At 42.3% G+C, this 17,855-nt stretch overlaps 1 protein-coding gene across 4 annotated transcripts in view; it reads left to right on the forward strand.

The window, feature by feature from the left end:
* The window catches only part of LOC130346290 (adhesion G-protein coupled receptor D2-like), a 194,256-nt gene that overhangs the window by 92,900 nt on the left and 83,501 nt on the right, over positions 1-17,855 (forward strand). For all 4 annotated transcript variants that reach the window (XR_008884619.1, XR_008884620.1, XR_008884621.1 and 1 more), the window contains exons 18-19: positions 4,787-4,902; positions 10,065-10,185. Coding sequence is in view for 1 of the 4 variants with exons in the window: in XM_056554532.1 (XP_056410507.1) it covers positions 4,787-4,902; positions 10,065-10,185 (237 nt within the window). In the remaining 3 variants the exon portion in view is untranslated. The remainder of the gene's footprint in view (positions 1-4,786; positions 4,903-10,064; positions 10,186-17,855) is intronic.

The raw sequence follows: 17,855 nt of genomic DNA on the forward strand, positions 1-17,855 counted from the left end.
GGGCTACTGATAAGTACCTAAGGGGGGGGGGGGGGCTACTGATAAGTACCTAAGGGGGCTTCTTATTCCTACCTAAGGGGGCTACTGATAACTACCTAAGGGGGCTTCTTATTCCTACCTAAGGGGGCTACTTATTCCTACTTAAGAGGGCTACTTATAACTACCTAAAGGGGCTACTGATAACTACCTAGGGAGGGGGGCTACTTATTTCTACCTAAGGAGGCTACTTATTCCTTCCTAAGGGGGCTACTGATTACAACCTAAGGGGGCTATACTACTATTAATACCTAAGGTGGCTTCTGGCTATTACTACCTAAGGGGGCTACTGATTACTACCTATGGAGGCTACTGATTACTACCTAAGGGGGCTGCTGGCTATTACTGGCTAAGGGGGGCTACTGTTTACTACCTGAGGGGGCTTCTGATTAATACCTAAGAGGGCAGCTATCTACACTGAGACCTACCTACAGGTGGTACCTCCCTACTCTGGTCACCTGTGTAATGAGGGAAACTACAGTATGTGAAGGGACCTGTCTACCTTCTGGAGCGACCTAAGTATCTAATGGAGGGGGACAGACCTACCTACTCTTCCCCAACCCACTTATCTAGCCACTCTATTATTACTGTATGGAGCGTTGTAGGTGCAGGAAAAGTGCGGAGCCTAAAATGTTTGTCTGGCAGGTTCTGTGGAGACAAGTTGTGAAAGGAAGAAGTAGTCATGACGGGCTGGATGGAGAAGAAAAAGGAAACTGAACGACTCCGATCAAAGAAGATGTCACATGATGTAACTGTATGTAATCACTTATATGGTCTGAAGAGCCTGTGTAGAGCTAATATCTACCACTACACATATATGGTCACTGTATGGGGGGAATATTTCCTCCTTGTATGCTGGTAATATTGGTCTCAGTATACAGGATTTGGTCAGTAACAGTATGATGGTAATATGTATAGTGATAATATTCCTCCTTTTATACTGGTATTATTGGTAGTATTGGTTTCAGTATACAGGATTTGGTTAGTAACAGTATAATGGTAATATGTATGGTGATCATATTCCTCCTTCCTTCCCCATTGAACCATAGGGCTGTTGTTTTTCTTGACCTGTGGTTTACTGATGATTTTTTTACGGAAGATAGCGGGCAGGACCGGGGGTGACTTTACTCCACCTATTAGAGGGCTTGATTTGCATCAGAATAGCTACAAAATGTGCTAGCATGTTGTTGAATCTTATGCCGTCCCTCTTTTAAGGAAAGGCTGGCTTAGTTGTCAGGCAAGGCACAAAAAGTGTCTAAAACACACAAAAATGTGATACACAGGATAGGGGATAAGATGTCTGATTACAAGGGTCCTGTGCTGGGACCCCTGTGATCTTGGTGCAGACCCCGGCATTCTTGTGCAGTGCGCTGCCTCCGAGATGTGATGTCACAGCCATGCCCCCTCGAGACGTCACAGGACGTCCCCATGGCATGGCGTGATGTCACAAGGGGGCATGGCTGTGACGTCACGTCTCGGAGGCAGCGCCCGACACAGACATCTTATCCCCTATCCTTCGGATAGGAAATGAGATGTAGAAGGCCAGAATACCCCTTTAACTATTTAAAAGAATTGCATATAACTGTTATGTATTGAATTATTGGTAATTCTTGAATTCTGGCCAAGCATTAGCTAAACCTCTGATAATTTGATTTTTTTACATTTCTACCTGCTTTCATACAAAGCCATTCTTTAGCAATGTAAAAAGGACTTTGGATAACAATGCAGTTCACCTGCTATTGTTAATGCAGTAATTACCAGAGGACTCTCCAACATTGTGAGTTTGAAGGTACAATGAGGTGGTCCATGGTCATTGCCCTTGAATCTTAAGAATGCCTTAACTTAAGAAGAAGCTACTGAATGAGTACCAACACCTTTGTTGATTACAAGAAGCTATTATAAATAAAGAGCCGTTTTTAAACATTACATATTATAACTTTGTACCATGACACATACAAAGTTCGATCAGAAATATTTTAATGGAACATTTTTGTATATCTTTTTTCAATTATAAAATCCCTTTTATGTTGGTAAATGAAGGAATTTACATCATATATACTCAAAATCTCTATATCATCAGCAAATTGTGTCATGGTGATCACACAACTACCGGCATGAGTATGACATTGATTGACAGCAAATATAGACAAGGAGAGCACTCCTAGTGTGATAATGTATTATAAAGAGGAGATGGAAAAAGCAAAAATGCTCACCGAGTATAGTTGTACTGCAACCAAGTACAACTATGGTGAAAGCGTGGGATAACCCTTCAACGGGCGAAGATCAGCAGCCGCTCCTGGCAACACAGGTGAAGCACTCAGACGGATCCCTCCAAGGAACAGCCCAGGATAAAAGCAGCGCATAAGACTTCAAAGGTAAAATGGTTTATTTACCCGGCATGCAACGTGTTTCGCTGGACAACCAGCTTCATCAGGCCTGATGAAGCTGGTTGTCCAGCGAAACGCGTTGCATGCCGGGTAAATAAACCATTTTACCTTTGAAGTCTTGTGCGCTGCTTTTATCCTGGGCTATTCCTTGGAGGGATCCGTCTGATTGATTGACAGCAGCACTCCCAGGCATGTGGTCTGAAGAATTGCTTTGACACTTCTCTAAAGTTGTGTTTGTCATGCCCCTATCAGCCATAACATTGTAAATTGCCATAGACAACTGTTTGTCCAGTATTAATTTCTGTTATGGTGTATTTTCCTTCAGTTGCACACTGCCAATAATGTTAAACATGAAAAGATGGTGTTTCTCTTTCTTTCCTGCATGGTCCCTAAGACCATTCATGGATTCTGCAGACAAACAATCCAGGTGGAGCCCACTTTTTTTTATTTATTTATTTTTTATTAATAATCAGTTATGCTGATGGCCTCAATACATCAACCTGACCAGGCAGTCATTACAACAGCAACAACAACACAGTCCACCGAAGTGAGGTACAGTCCAGTATGGAAAGATCCAAAGACAACGAAATATAGTAAACAGGTAAACTTCACTTACTGGTCAGATAGGCAGCAAAACTTTTGGTCCTCTTCCTGATGAGTGACCCCCTAAGCTGTAGGACTATGAAGGAACTCTCTGCTCTAATGTACAATGATCTAAGAGCAATGGTATTTCCAGCATACAGAATAGGGGCTGGCTGCAGTATCAGCTTCACACTTGGTCTACCGAAAAGGTGTATCGCCACATTCCTGGCTCAGGTTCTTAAATACCCTAGTAGGGTTGCATTATGGGCAGTATCTAGATGTACATGGGAAGTGTCACCATTGTCTTAGCAGGTGGTAATCAGGAGGGGTTGGCATCACTCCATTAGTCTATGGATGTGTATTCACAAAGCCAGTCATTCTTCCTCCTGTGTTATTGTCCAGACTGTAGACATGCCTTGTCCATGGACAAGTGTAAACTATGTAGGCTAAGCCTACACAAGTTTTTATTAATTGTGCAAATGTCTTCAGTAATGTACTCTATTTAAGTCTACTGGAAGTGGTTGTGTATAAAAAGCTTTTTTGGATTGTCTACATATGTTTTTTTTTATAATTAAAAAGACATTCTTTTTAATTAAATAAAGTTGCCCCTTTATAAAGGGTGGTAAAAGGGGCAGAAGGAATATTTGAGCTCAACAAAAGCAACCTAAAGCTCCTAAAATCTTAAGCCGTAGATGTGTGAATGAGAAGCTGGATTCATAAATACACAGAATATTTGCTGCCTTAAAGGGGTTATCCACCATAAGGTGATTTTAGTACGTACCTGCCAGACAGTAATGGACATGCTTAGGAAGGATCTGTGCTTGTCTTGAGGCTAAATGGCTATGTTGTAGGATTATCATAACATTGTGGCTAGCTTTTTGTGATCTGTATTTTCTGTTTGAGTTTTTCCTTTTTGCCTACAGGTCCCATAATTCCAGTTTCCTTCCTCCCACACATCAGCCACCCCACCCATTGAAACATAAATGAGCTGCATCCATTCAAAAGACCTGTGGTTTTCAATCAGGGTGCCTACAGTTATTGCATTAGTTGCAGATTGATCTCTCTCCCACCAAGCGACCCCTCCACCCATTGAAGCAGACAGGCTCCCTGTCATCAGCTGACTAGTGAGGTCAGGTCTCAGCTGCATTGCAACCTGGGAAAAATCTGAGACAACAGTCATTTTGTATGCTGTTAAAAATAAATATTGGGGTGAAAATCACATAAGAATTATGAGACCACCATCACACACAGGTATAGACACTATTTGATGAACTACACTAACTTTACAGCCCCTGTAGCATGGTCAAATAAAATTCCTGGAATACTCCTTACATTTTTATTTGGATTCTACAAATAGTTAATCATTTATGAGATATTTAACACCAAGAATTTTTGAGATATAATACAGTGAAAGTAAACAGTACTGAAATGTGTTTTTATCAACATCGTTGCATAGCTAAATAATTGTTAAAGCTCTTCTCATTTGCATTTGATCTTTTATGTGGGTGTTTTGAGTACACAAACTGCATCAACTTACTACATAGTCCCTGTTTTCAAGCTCAGCTTTTATGACATGCTGTACATTGCTAGCTGGGAACACGTTAAGTGCTGTGTGAATTGATCCCTACTTTGTACAATTAAGAGCCTGAATTACCAGCTTGTCAATACATAATGTATTACAGTTCCTGAAAGGTTACTGGTATCACTGAATATGTTCATTTTTGATGAATGGATATATCAATCTGGGCTGTCTAACGCATTTGCCTTCCTCATCCTTGTAGGTCAATACATTTGTCCTGTTTCGAGTTGTGATGGTTACAATCTCGAGTGCTCGTAGACGTTCTAAGATGCTTACCCCTAACTGCAGCTTAGAAAAGCAGATTGGCATCCAGGTCTGGTGAGTTGTCATAAAAATATTATAACAATCTAAAATGTATATTTTACCGCAGATTAGCCATAGTTTCACATTGCATAGTTGCACGTTGCATTTTTCACTTGTGAAAACTGTACGTTTTAAAACCATATTATAAAGATTGCAGTAATTCAGTAATAATCTGTGTGTCAGGCACAATTCCACTGTATATGAGCCCAGCCAGTGCCCTGTGTGGGACTGTTTTCTAAACTCTGCTCTTACTAAATTTCTGCCCATTACTGCCTGCTCCTGCAAGGTATGTGTTCCACACCAGCAACATGTGTGTCCAATCCCACCCATTCTCGCAAATATTTAGTCACAGATTTTAGAAATAGCCCCCCTTGTGCTATTTCATCACCCCCTTGTACCATTTCATAAGCCTCCTGCCATTTCAGAGGTTCGCAGGACTGTGCGTGCTTTTGCAAGACCCACTGTATGTGGCTTCTCACACAAGACTAAAAACCGGCCACACCTATAAGTTTATATCAGGTCCCGCTGGATCCCAATCCCATTGCAGGCCCCTAAAACCAACCTTTGGAAAGTCCATTGCTGTTAGACGACACAGGGCGTACATGTATGCCCTGGTCACGGTTGGGATGTTTGGCATGCTTAAAATCTGAGCGCAGAGCGTGCTTCATATCTAGTAAGCGTCAGCTGCTATCAGCAGCGGGGACATGGTGCTAATGTTGAACACACTGTTGTCCAGCCTTAACCCTTCAGATGTAGCCATTAAAGTTGATTGAGGCAACTGAAGTGGGTTAACCCCTTAAGGACCCGGGGTTTTTCCGTTTTTGCATTTTCGTTTTTTCCTCCTTTTTCCTCCTTACCTTTAAAGATCTTTCAATTTTTTGCCTAAAAATCCATATGATGGCTTATTTTTTGCGCCACCAATTCTACTTTGTAATGACGTCAGTCATTTTACTCAAAAATCTACGGCGAAACGGAAAAAAAAATTAATGTGAGACAAAATTGGAAAAAATGCCATTTTGTAACTTTTGGGGGCTTCCGTTTCTGCACAGTAAATTTTTTGGTAAAAATGACACCTTCTTTTTATTCTGTAGGTCCATACGGTTAAAATGATACCCTAGTTATGTAGGTTTGATTTTGTCGTACTTCTGGAAAAAATCAAAACTACATGCAGGAAAATTTATACGTTTAAAATTGTCATCTTCTGACCCCTATACATTTTTTATTTTTCCGCGTATGGGGCGGTATGAGGGCTCATTTTTTGCGCCATGATCAGAAGTTTTTTAGCGGTACCATTTTTGCATTGATAGGACTTATTGATAACTGTACCCTCTAATCCTGTGGACATTTGAAACACATAACTATATTTAACACCTAAAATATAAGGCATTTGTAGCCCTATAACCAGATCTGATAACTGGGTTGCCCTATCCTTGACCTTTGGTTATTCACGGACATAATGATGTTAGTGGAGTGGTGTTTTTAACACTTTTTGTTCCTCACATTATTATTTAGTCTAATTAAGGTTTGGTTTTAGGCCCTGCTCATGAGATCGAGACGTGATGTCATGGCCATGCCCCCTCCATTCATGTCTATGGGAGGGGGTGTGACGGACCCCTGCGATCAGACATCTTCTCCCCTATCCATTGGATAGGGAATAAGATGTCTAATTCCGGAATACCCCTTTATATCTTATAATTAATCGCCCCCTCCCATAGACATGAATGGAGGGGCATGGCATGACATCATGAGGGGGTGTGGCTGTGACATCCTGCCTCAGGAGTAGCGCCCGGCACAAAATGCCAGGGGCTGCATGGAGATTGCGGGGACCAGACAGCTTATCCCTTATCTAAAGGATAAGATGTTCAAGGCTGGAATACCCCTTTAAGAACAGCCAGTGATCAGCTGATCTCCACAAACCTGGCATTGGATGTATTTACATATTTCTGGCGTCTAGCCTAGCCTAAAACTGGCCACAACTAATTACATCACTTGTTTAGCTTCCAGAGTTCATTAAAGTGTACCTGTCATCAACAAAAACATTTTATATAATGTAGATAATACCATTACATCTATATTTGTAATATACTGTTACACCGAGTGCTCCGGGTCCCTGCTCCTCCCCGGAGCGCTCGCAGCGTTCTCCTCTCTGCAGCGCCCCGGTCAGACCCGCTGCACTGACACTGCCGACGGGGATGCGATTCGCATAGCGGGACGCGCCCGCTCGCGGATCGCATCCCAATCCACTTACCTGTTCCGGTCCCCGGCTGTCACGTCCTGGCGCGCGCGGCTCCGCTCCCTAGGGCGCGCGCGCGCCGGCTCTCTAAGATTTAAAGGGCCAGTGCACCACTAATTGGTGCCAGGTCCAATCAGTGTAATTAGCTCCCACCTGCTCCACGTCCCTATAACCTCACTTCCCCTTCCCAGCATGGCCGGATCTTGTTGCCCTTGTGCCTAGTGAAAGCGTTTCTTGTGATTGCCATACCAGTGTTTCCAGACCTTCTGCCGTTACCATTGACTACGAACCTTGCCGCCTGCCCTGACCTTCTGCTACGTCTGACCTCGCCTCTGTCTAGTCCTTCTGTCCCACGCCTTCTCAGCAGTCAGCGAGGTTGAGCCATTAACGGTGGATACGACCTGGTTGCTACCGCCGCGGCAAGACCATCCCACTTTGCGGTGGGCTCTGGTGAATACCAGTAGCAGCTTAGAACCGGTCCACCGGTACGGTCCACGCCAATCCCTCGCTGACACAGAGGATCCACATCCAGCCTGCCGAATCCTAACATATACATTGGTTTAAAAATATGTATTTTTTTGTCCCTGCAACTATTGCCTGTGTGTCTCTATGAGGAGTCCAAATTCAGGAAGTGAGGGTGGACAAGCAGGGCTCTGTGCAGTGAGGACAAGCAGGGCTCTGTGCAGTGAGGACAAGCAGGGCTCTGTCCAGTGAATCTCTGTGACATGCTATGGAATACAAGAAAGAGAGCGGTGCGCACCTCGTGCAGGTAAACAAGATAACTTTGTGTGTAAATGGTTAGATAAATGGGCCAGCAGGGTGGTCCCTTACATTACGGTGTTATGCTCAGAGCATAACACCTGCAGTCACTTAGAAATTAGAGAGGGGTCGCAGCATCCAGGTTCCTCTGGGCTCTGGGTGGCAGGGTCCAGCACATCAATAGAAGAGTGGAGCGGATGATCCGATCACAAAAAAGTGGAACATCTGAAGGAGCGCAGACCTCTAAGGGTTAGGTTAAAATGAATGGTTTATTATAAAAGATGCATCTTTTATAATAAACCATTCATTTTAACCTAACCCTTAGAGGTCTGCGCTCCTTCAGATGTTCTACTTTTTTGTGATCGGATCATCCGCTCCACTCTTCTATGTGACATGCTATGGGCTCACACATGAGGATGATCGACAAGCCAGGAGCCTGCACATAGCACTGCTTGTCCGGTCCCCACTTCCTGTATTTGGACTCCTCACAGGCAATAGCTGCAAGGACAGCACTTTTTCACCCATAAATATACACATTTTTTTAACCATTGTATATTACAAATATACATATTAACTAGTGTTGCTCGCAAATATTCGCAATTACCAATATTCGTTTATTTTATTTTAATTTTTTTTTCACAGTACACATCACAGTGATCATCCCTCCCAGCTTATGTGGTGTAAGAAGGCTCTAATACTACTGTGTGAGACTGGTGTGCGAATTTTCGCATATGCGAAACTTTGCATATGCTAATTTTCGCATATGCGAATTTTCGCTTGTGTTAATTTTGTATATTCAAATTTTCGCATATGTTAATTTTCGCACACGCGAATATTCGCATATGCGAAAATAAAATAAGAATATTACGAATATGACGAATATTCGTCAATATATTTGCGAATATTCACAAATTCGAATATGGCCTATGCCGCTCAACACTAATATTAACCTCACCTTAACATGTATAGCTTGGAAGAAAGAAGAAACAGGGGATATAATAGAAACTTTTAAATACATAAAGGGAATCAACACGGTAAAGGAAGAGAGCATATTTAAAAGAACAAAAACTACCACAAGAGGACATTGTTTTAAATTAGAGGGGCAAAGGTTTATTCAGTAATATCAGGAAGTATTACTTTACTGAGAGAGTAGTGGGTGCATGGAATAGCCTTCCTGCAGAAGTGGTCGCTGCAAATACATTGAAAGAGTTTAAACGTGCATGGGATAAGCATAAGGCTATCCTTCATATAAGATTCAGATTATTGGGCAGACTAGATGGGCCAAATGGTTCTTATCTGCCGACACATTCTATGTTTCACATATTTCCATTATCTACATTATATAAAAAGTTTTTGTTGACAACAGGTACATTTTAAGTGTGCAGGCTGGACAGGGGATCACAACAAGATGCATTCCCCCATCCGGTGCCCATGTGCTGTGCTTAGCCATCCGGCATCCAAATTGAGACGCCGCAGGAATGTGAATGGTCCCAAATGAACAGGATCAATTCTACGATCAGTTTTCCCATGAAACTTTTCTTTAGCGCCAGAGGAAAATGTAGCCAGATCAATGGATAGCCTCCTGGGATCCTGGTGTAAACTATAGCAGTACTTTTAACTGCTAATATGGTTAATACCTATTATTTGGTGTTTTCTTGTTCACTTTACATAAATGTTGCATATTAAAGCAGTTCTGTAGTGAAATATAACTTATTCCCTATCTAAAAGATAGGGCATAAGTTAAAGATCGCGTGGGGGTCTGACCGCTGGGAACCCCCCGCAATCTCCTGATCGGAGCCCTGCAGTCTGCTGGAAGGGGGCGTGCTGACCCCCACACGGAGCGGTGGGCGACACGCCCCCTCCATGTATCCCATAGAGATACTTGGAAGGGGCGTGTCTACCACGGCTTTCTACGGGGGTCAGAACGGCTGCTTATGGCAGACTGCCAGAGCCCTGTTCAGGAGATTGCAGGGGGTCCCAGCAGTCAGACCCCCACGTGATCTTTAACTTATCCCCTATCCTTTGGATAGGGGATAAGTTATATTTCACTGCACTACTACTATAAATAAATATTTATAGTATATGTATAGTAAAGTATAGTATATCCTCTTTTATATATACTGTATATTTCATTATTATATCCATATCAATAAATAAATATATACATACATTTATTTCTTTACAGGGCCACTGCAAAACCAATTATTGTGCTTCTTCCTGTCCTGGGCCTGACTTGGCTGTGTGGTGTATTGGTACACATAAGTGTAATCTGGGCGTACGCTTTTATTTTCCTAAATGCATTCCAGGTATGCATAGGTAAAATACCTATTGTTTTTTTTCTTAAAAATTTTTTTTTGTAAAATACATAGAGACAAAAAATATGCCACCAAAATGTATGCTACTATACAAAGAAAGCATTCAGCTGATTTAGACAGTTTGACTCTATTCATACTTTGTATTCATATGGTATCACTTTTTCAGCCTTTTGCATCCCTATAAATTACATTAGCAGTGATGAGAGTTTGCAGCTGTAACATTACATAGGGTATACTAATAGTCAGCCACTGATGGGTGACTGCTCAGCAATGCCATTGTACAAATAAAGGAGAAAAAAAAGACAAAAAGCGCTCCCTGTGAAGAACAATATGGTGCCGGACAGGCCCCGATTTTTGGGAGGACTCACTGGATTCAGTTGTGCTGAATGGAGGCACAACGCTCGTATGAGTATGACGTTTTTTTCCCTCTCGGCTGGTTGTGTGGATCCTGGGATAGACGGATCCACTCTTGGTTGGACTGCAGCTAGACCCACCCTCGCATGCAGCGTGGGAATAGGAACACTGGAAATTTTTGAACCACCGGTGCAGATAGATGGGAATTGAAAGCGCTGTCCACAACCAAGTAAAGTGTTTCTTTTTTCTTTATTAAAACAGCTAACGCGTTTCAAGGAAGCTCCGTCCTTTTCCACAGACATTGTACAAATAAGACTCTTTGAAGGTACTAGTCACCATAGTTGCTAACATAACGCAATACAATTTAGACATCTCCGTGAGACTGCCCAGCACCATCCTCAAGCATCAAGTAATGTCCAAACTCCACCCCCTCTGTGGTTGACTCAACCTTTTGCAGTTGGTTTCTGGGACAATTAACAACTATGCATCACTTCATCCAATGTATTGAAAAATGACAGCTAGTTGAAAGTTAAACCTATATTATTACATTGGAGCTGTTTTACAACCGGATGTGCAGAGGTCCCTCAATGTATGCTCATGACCTCAATATACAATTTTCAATGGTCTTTTCTGGACCATTGTAGCATGAAACCCTTTCTCAACATACAATGCTATGGACAGTCCAGATCTGCGAAACATGTCAATGGCTGGAAGATCTGACCAATCAGAATGGTCATACACTGGTAAAACACCTGTATTACTGAAGTGTATGCACTGAATGATGTCTGGTAGAGCCTCCTACAGTACATGGAGGTATTACATGTTCTGTACTACTCATTACCTGTGCCAGGGCAGCTCCATTTTACTGTGTGTACTGTATAGTACCTAGAAGAAGCTCCTGTCCTCTACATAGACAGTGATTTACAGCTTCCAGCAGATCTTTCTGACTTTCATATAACTTGCTTTATCTGAATTAGTTATCTACTTATTTTTCTTTAATCCTCACTTTTTCCTATTTTTGGATAACATTTTGAGGCTTCAGGACCAATTACCAGTTTTCCATAGAGTTATGGTCTCAACATACAATGGTTATCCTGGAACCAATTAATACTGTAACTTGAGGTTTAAACTCTTACGGACGCAGGGCGTACCTGTACACCCTGTGCCCGGTCCCGGTATGAAATGCGGATTCACACCGTGACCCTTCGTCATACTGGGTCGGTCCCAGCGCCTAATATGACAGCTGGGACCTGGGCTAATAGCGCGTGGCACTGATTGTTGTGCTGCGCACTATTAACCCTTTAGAAGCGGTGTTGATCGCCGTGTCTAAAATGAAAGTAAAAGCTTCCTGGCAGCTAAGTCGGGCTGATCGGGACCATCGCGGGGAAATTGCGATGTACCGATCAGCCTCCGTCGCGTCCGATCGGCGATTGATTGCTTCAAGCCAGAGATCCAGGCTTGAGCATTCGACCACCGATTACACTGATCTTTGCCGTGTCAATGCACAGCAATGATCTGTGTATGAGATCGGTATGTGCAGTAAAAAAGCCACCGGGGGGGGGGGGGGGGGGGGGGGCTATAACACTGCAAAAAAAAAGTGAAAGAAAATGAAAAAAAAGTTAATAAAGGTCATTTAACGCCTTCCCTAATAAAAGTAAGAATAACCCCCCTTTTCCATTTAAAAAAAAACTTTGTAGAAATAAGCGTATGTGGTATCGCTGCGTGCAGAAATGTCCGAACTATAAAAATATATTGTTAATTAAACTGCATGGTCAATGGCGTACACGCAAAAAAAATCAAAAGTCCAAAATATTGTATTTTTGGTCACTTTTTATATAATGAAAAAATGCATAAAAGCAATCAAAAAGTCTGATCAATATAAAAATTGTACCGATAAAAACATGAGATCACGGTGCAAAAAATGAGTCCTCATACCGGCCCGCACGCAGAAAAATTAAGTTATTGGTGTCAGAATATGACAATTTTAAACTTATATATTTTCCTGCATGTAATTATGATTTTTTTTTTTTAGAAGTAATACAAAATCAAACCTATATAAGTAGGGTATCATTTTAACCGTATGGACCTACAGAATAAAGATAAGATGTCATTTTTACCGGAAAAATGTACTGCGTAGAAATGGAAGCCCCCAAAAGTTACAAAATTGCATTTTTTCTTCAATTTTGACGCACAATAAATTTCTTTTTCCGCTTCGCCGCCGTGGATATTTTGGTAAACTGACTGTCACTGCAAAGTAGAATTGGTGGTGCAAAAAATAAGCCATAATATGGAATTTTTAGATGCAAAATTGAAAGAGTTATGATTTTTAGAATGTGATGAGCAAAAAATGAAAATGCAAAAACAGAAAAACCCTGTATCCTTAAGGGGTTAAAAGAGGACCTGGAGTAGTTTAAAAAAAAATGTGTTGGTTTATATGTTGTTATAGCCTCGGGTGCCTTGATGTTCTTACTTTCTTGTCATACCCGACATGCCCAAAACATAGGGGTTTTACAATTTGGTTTATTTGCTTGAATATCTGCACTTTTCTCTTAACAGTCAGATAGGTGGGCACTTAGTGTAAATGGTGTGAATGCTGGACTACACGAGTAAGTTTAGGAGACTGTAAGTCTTATCCCACTGGACATGACTGTCCCCCCTCAGCCTCTTAATCACACCCGAACAGTGTCGAAGTGGGGGGATGGGCACTTCAACACTAATGATAGCAGCCTAATAGAGCATGCTAGGAAAAGTTCCGGTGAAGTGTAAAACCAGACACTAGTGGAACACAGCGATTCCACAAAAATATCCAAAGCAAGAGAAAAGAATGTGTCTGCACTCACCATTTAGTTGCAATAGAATTCTGGACTTCATTGTAGATACAAAAGACAGCAAACTGCACCCAGTGCAGGGAGGGAGAGCAGCTCCAAGCCTAGAGCAGGGGCGTATCAATGGAACAACAGCACCGTTTCACCATTGTTCCATTGATACGCCCCTGCTCTAGGCTTGGAGCTGCTCTCCCTCCCTGCTGTTGTGCAAATGGAACAGACAACAGGTGGAAATTATAGGCAATTAGCAAGACACCCCCCAATAAAGGAGTGGTTCTGCAGGCGGTGACCACAGACCACTTTCTATGCTTCCTATGCTTCCTGGCTGATGTTTTTGGTCACTTTTGAATGCTGGCTGTGCTTTCACTCTAGTGGTAGCATGAGTCTACAACCCACACAAGTGGCTCAGGTAGTGCAGATCATCATCCATGCTGTGTCTGTCAGCGTAGTGTCTAGAGCATGGAGGCGCTACCAGGAGACAGGCCAGTACTTCGGGAGACGTAGAGGAGGCCGTAGGAAGGGCAACAACCCAGAAGCAGGACTGCTACCTCTGCCTTTGTGCAAGGCGGAGCAGGAGGAGCACTGCCAGAGCCCTGCAAAATTACCTCCATCAGGCCACAAATGTGCTTGTGTCCACTTAAACGGTCAGAAACAGACTCCATGAGGGTGTTATGAGGGCACGACGTCCACAGGTGGGGGTTGTGCTGAAAGCCGACCACCATGCAGGACGTTCTGAATTTGCCAGAGAACACTAAGATTGGCAAATTCACCACTGGCACCCTATGCTCTTCACAGATAAAAGCAGTTTCACACTGAGCATATGTGACAGACGTGACAGTGTCTGGAGACGCTGTGGAGAACATTCTGCTGCCAGCAACATCCTCCAGCATGAGCGATTTGGTGGTGGGTATGTAATGGTGTGGGGTGGCATTTCTTTTGGGGGCCGCACAGCCCTCCATGTGCTTGCCAGAGGTAGCCTAACTGCCATTAGGTACCGAGATGAGATCCTCAGACCCCTTGTGAAATATGCTGGTGCGGTTTGCCCTGGGTTCCTCCTAATGCAAGACAATGCTAGACCTCATGTGGCTGGAGTGTGTCAGCAGTTCCTGCAAGAGGAAGGCATTGATGCTATGGACTGGCCTGCCCATTCCCCAGACCTGAATCCGATTGAGCACATTTGGGACATCATGTTTCGCTCCTGTACAGGAGTTGGCGGATTGGTCTGGGAGGACATCCCTTAGGAGACCATCTGCCACCTCATCAGGAGCATGCCCAGGCCTTTTAGGGAGGTCCTGTATGGGCACGTGGATGCCGCACACACTACTGAGCATCATTTTTACTTGTTTTAAGGACATTACATCAAAGTTGGATCGGCCTGTAGTGTGGTTTTCCATATCCAGACCTCCATGGATTGATAAATTTGATTTCCATTGATAATTTTTGTGTGATTTTGTTGTCAGCACATTCAACTATGTAAAGACGAAAGTATTTCATAAGATTAGTTCATTCATTCAGTTCTAGGATGTGTTATCTTAATGTTCCCTTTATTTTTTTGAGCAGTGTATATTCCATCAAAAGCCCGCACTCTAAGCCACATTTCTTACTGCATGCTGTTTTGTTAGTGTTGTCTAGCCTTTTAAAGTAAATAGGTGTACAGCCAAATCCTGGTACCCCAGCAGAGTTATTTCAATGAGCTGTGGCGCTACAAGCTCATTTTCCTAGGGACTGTGCTGGACTGCAGCATAAACGTTTCCTCCCTTTCCCATCTTCCCTGCCCTGCATTGTTGATGTACAGGGCTCATTGCTGGAAGCTAAGCTTGAGCTAGGAGTGCAGTAGGGAACTTACATGCATGATGTGGCTCAGCACTGCCTCTGGAACTTCAGCTTAGAAGGAAAACATGGTTTTACAACTTTGCAAACAGCCACCATCAGACTGGTATTGTTTGTTATATCTCCCTATCAGCTATCTTCCCATGTTGGACGGTCTGAACGTGATATAGAGCTGGCAGATTGCTTTTAATCTATACTTCTAGATAGCATATTTAGGCCTCTGTATCACAGAAATGGTGTTATACCTCTATAAATAATGTGTGGAGGAATGTATCAGTACAGAAATTGGGGCCTAAACTCAACAGGATATTACTAAAAGGTAGACATTCACTTTATGGTTAGAAATCATCTGGATAATTTAAATCCTGCTTGTAGTTTTTTTCCCTGTCACACGCCTTGATAACAATATACTACAGCTGCGACATTCCACCACCCCCCTCAATGTCCTACTTCATGAAAAACTTGGCGGCTATTCCAAAACAAAATAATGTGGGGGTAGCCTATGTTTCTTTTAAAGGACAGAGAGTTAATGGCTGTTGTGAATGTTGGCCTGGATGTCTACTAGGAAAGGAATTATACAGTGTTGATAAGATGCATTACTTTCTGAGATGCAGATGATTTATTTGGCAGAAATAGAAAAAGCATGCATTGTAAATCAGGAGAAAGGAGAGATAGTATTGCTTTGAGAATGTAATTAAACTGGGGTACATGGCCCAGGACTGACCTAAACAGGTCTCTATGTATATACTCTCCTACTCACTCCGATTTCCCTCTACTTGAATGAAGCAAATAGACCTTTATTTCTATTAATAAACAACTGAAGTCTTATATAGGGGTCTATTTAAAAAATGAAAACATTTCAAAAACTATTTTTACCATCAATTACCCTGGAATTTCTTTCCACAAAACTGGAGAATAAGAATGTTTTGTTTTATTATTATTATAAGAGATGAACAAACTTTTGAAAAGTTCAGTTCACTTGGATCACTAAACTTCCGAAAAAAAAAGTTTGGTTCATGTTGAACTAGTTTTCCGCAAACCGGCAATGAAATAAGCCTCAAAACATGTGTATAACCTTTCCTAAGAGCTCTAAAGCCCTTTATAACACTGCTAGGGTCACCTAGGAATGTGTTCAAGTAGTTTAAGTTATGGCAACTTATAGTGACCAATGGTAACTAACAGCTTGTTTAAAAACACTGTACTAGCAGATTTTATATGCTTTTAACACTAAAATGAAGCTACATAAAGTATGCTTGGTTGTTGGCAGATCCCGGTCGGTGTTAAAGGGGTACTCCGGTGAAAACCTTTTTTTCTTTTAAATCAACTGGTGGCAGAAAGGTAAACATTTGTAAATTACTTCTATTAAAAAATCTTAATCCTTCCAGTACTTATTAGCTGCTGAATACTACAGAGGAAATTCTTTTCTTTTTGGAATTCTCTCTGATGACATCACGAGCACAGTTCTCTCTGCTGACATTATTTTAATAATAATAACTCTTTATTTTATTGTTGTCCTTAGTGGGATTCGAACCCAAGTCCCCAGCACTGCAAGGCAGCAGTGCTAACCACTGATCCACCATGCGGCCCTTAACATACATCTGCTATGCATGGTTGCTAAAATGGACAGAGATGTCAGCAGAGAGCACTGTGATCGTGATGTCATCAGTGTTCCAAAAAGAAAGGAATTTCCTCTGTAGTATTCAGCAGCTAATAAGAACTGGAAGGATTAAGATTTTTTAATAGAAGTAATTTACAGATATGTTTAACTTTCTGCCACCAGTTGATTTAAAAGAAAAAAGGTTTTCACCGGAGTACCCCTTTAAAATCTACACAGATATATCAGAAGATGTGAAGGCTTTTTCCAAGCGTTCCAAAAATTATCCCTTTTGTGGGAGATGACAAAGGATTGATGCCCAAAAATAGTCAAGAAGAAACATCTTTTGTGTGAAAAGCCAAAAAAATAAATGATCTGTTTTGTGGGAATTATGGGTTGTGTACGTCTGAGCCTGGCTGGTAGTAGCGGTAGCAGCAAAAGGTAACTCACTGGTAGGAATTTAGTAGCCAGCGTAAAGCAAGAGGTGTCATACTGTGGAAGTGTAGTAGCCAGGGTACAGCAGGACATGGTAAACTGGTGTGAGTTGCAGTATCCAGTGAACAGCAGTAGCTGGTGGACTGGTGGGAGTGTAGATGCCAGCCAGGTGGTGGTAGTAATGTCTAATCAGTGGCATCTGGCCCAGGAAGTTTAAATTCCTTACTGATGCATACCAGATTCATTTTTACCAAATATTAGTTTTTCTACATTGATGGCAGACAATCTTGTTCGCTTATGGGGAAAGATGACACCTGCTGCACTGAAGGCTCTCCACTGCATGGTGGACAAGACGGAACATCCATTGCAAATTGGGAAAGTTTGGGCCAAACAGAAGTCTAGTCTCATGACCCAGTAGTCCATGGGATCGGGGTTCATGGTATCTGTCAGAGAAAGGGCACAGACCACCTGGTAGTAGTGTACATCCCTTTGGGGATGATTCATGTCAGGGTGCAATACCAGATGCAAAAATGTCATCATCATATACTCCAAGATGTCACTGCTGCTCCTGCCTCTCGCAGGGGTAGTGCTGGCAGAGGTAGTGGAGCATTGACTAAGCAGGG

This window comes from Hyla sarda, unplaced genomic scaffold (assembly GCF_029499605.1).
Source record: "Hyla sarda isolate aHylSar1 unplaced genomic scaffold, aHylSar1.hap1 scaffold_78, whole genome shotgun sequence".
In the NCBI taxonomy this organism is placed as follows: domain Eukaryota; kingdom Metazoa; phylum Chordata; class Amphibia; order Anura; family Hylidae; genus Hyla; species Hyla sarda.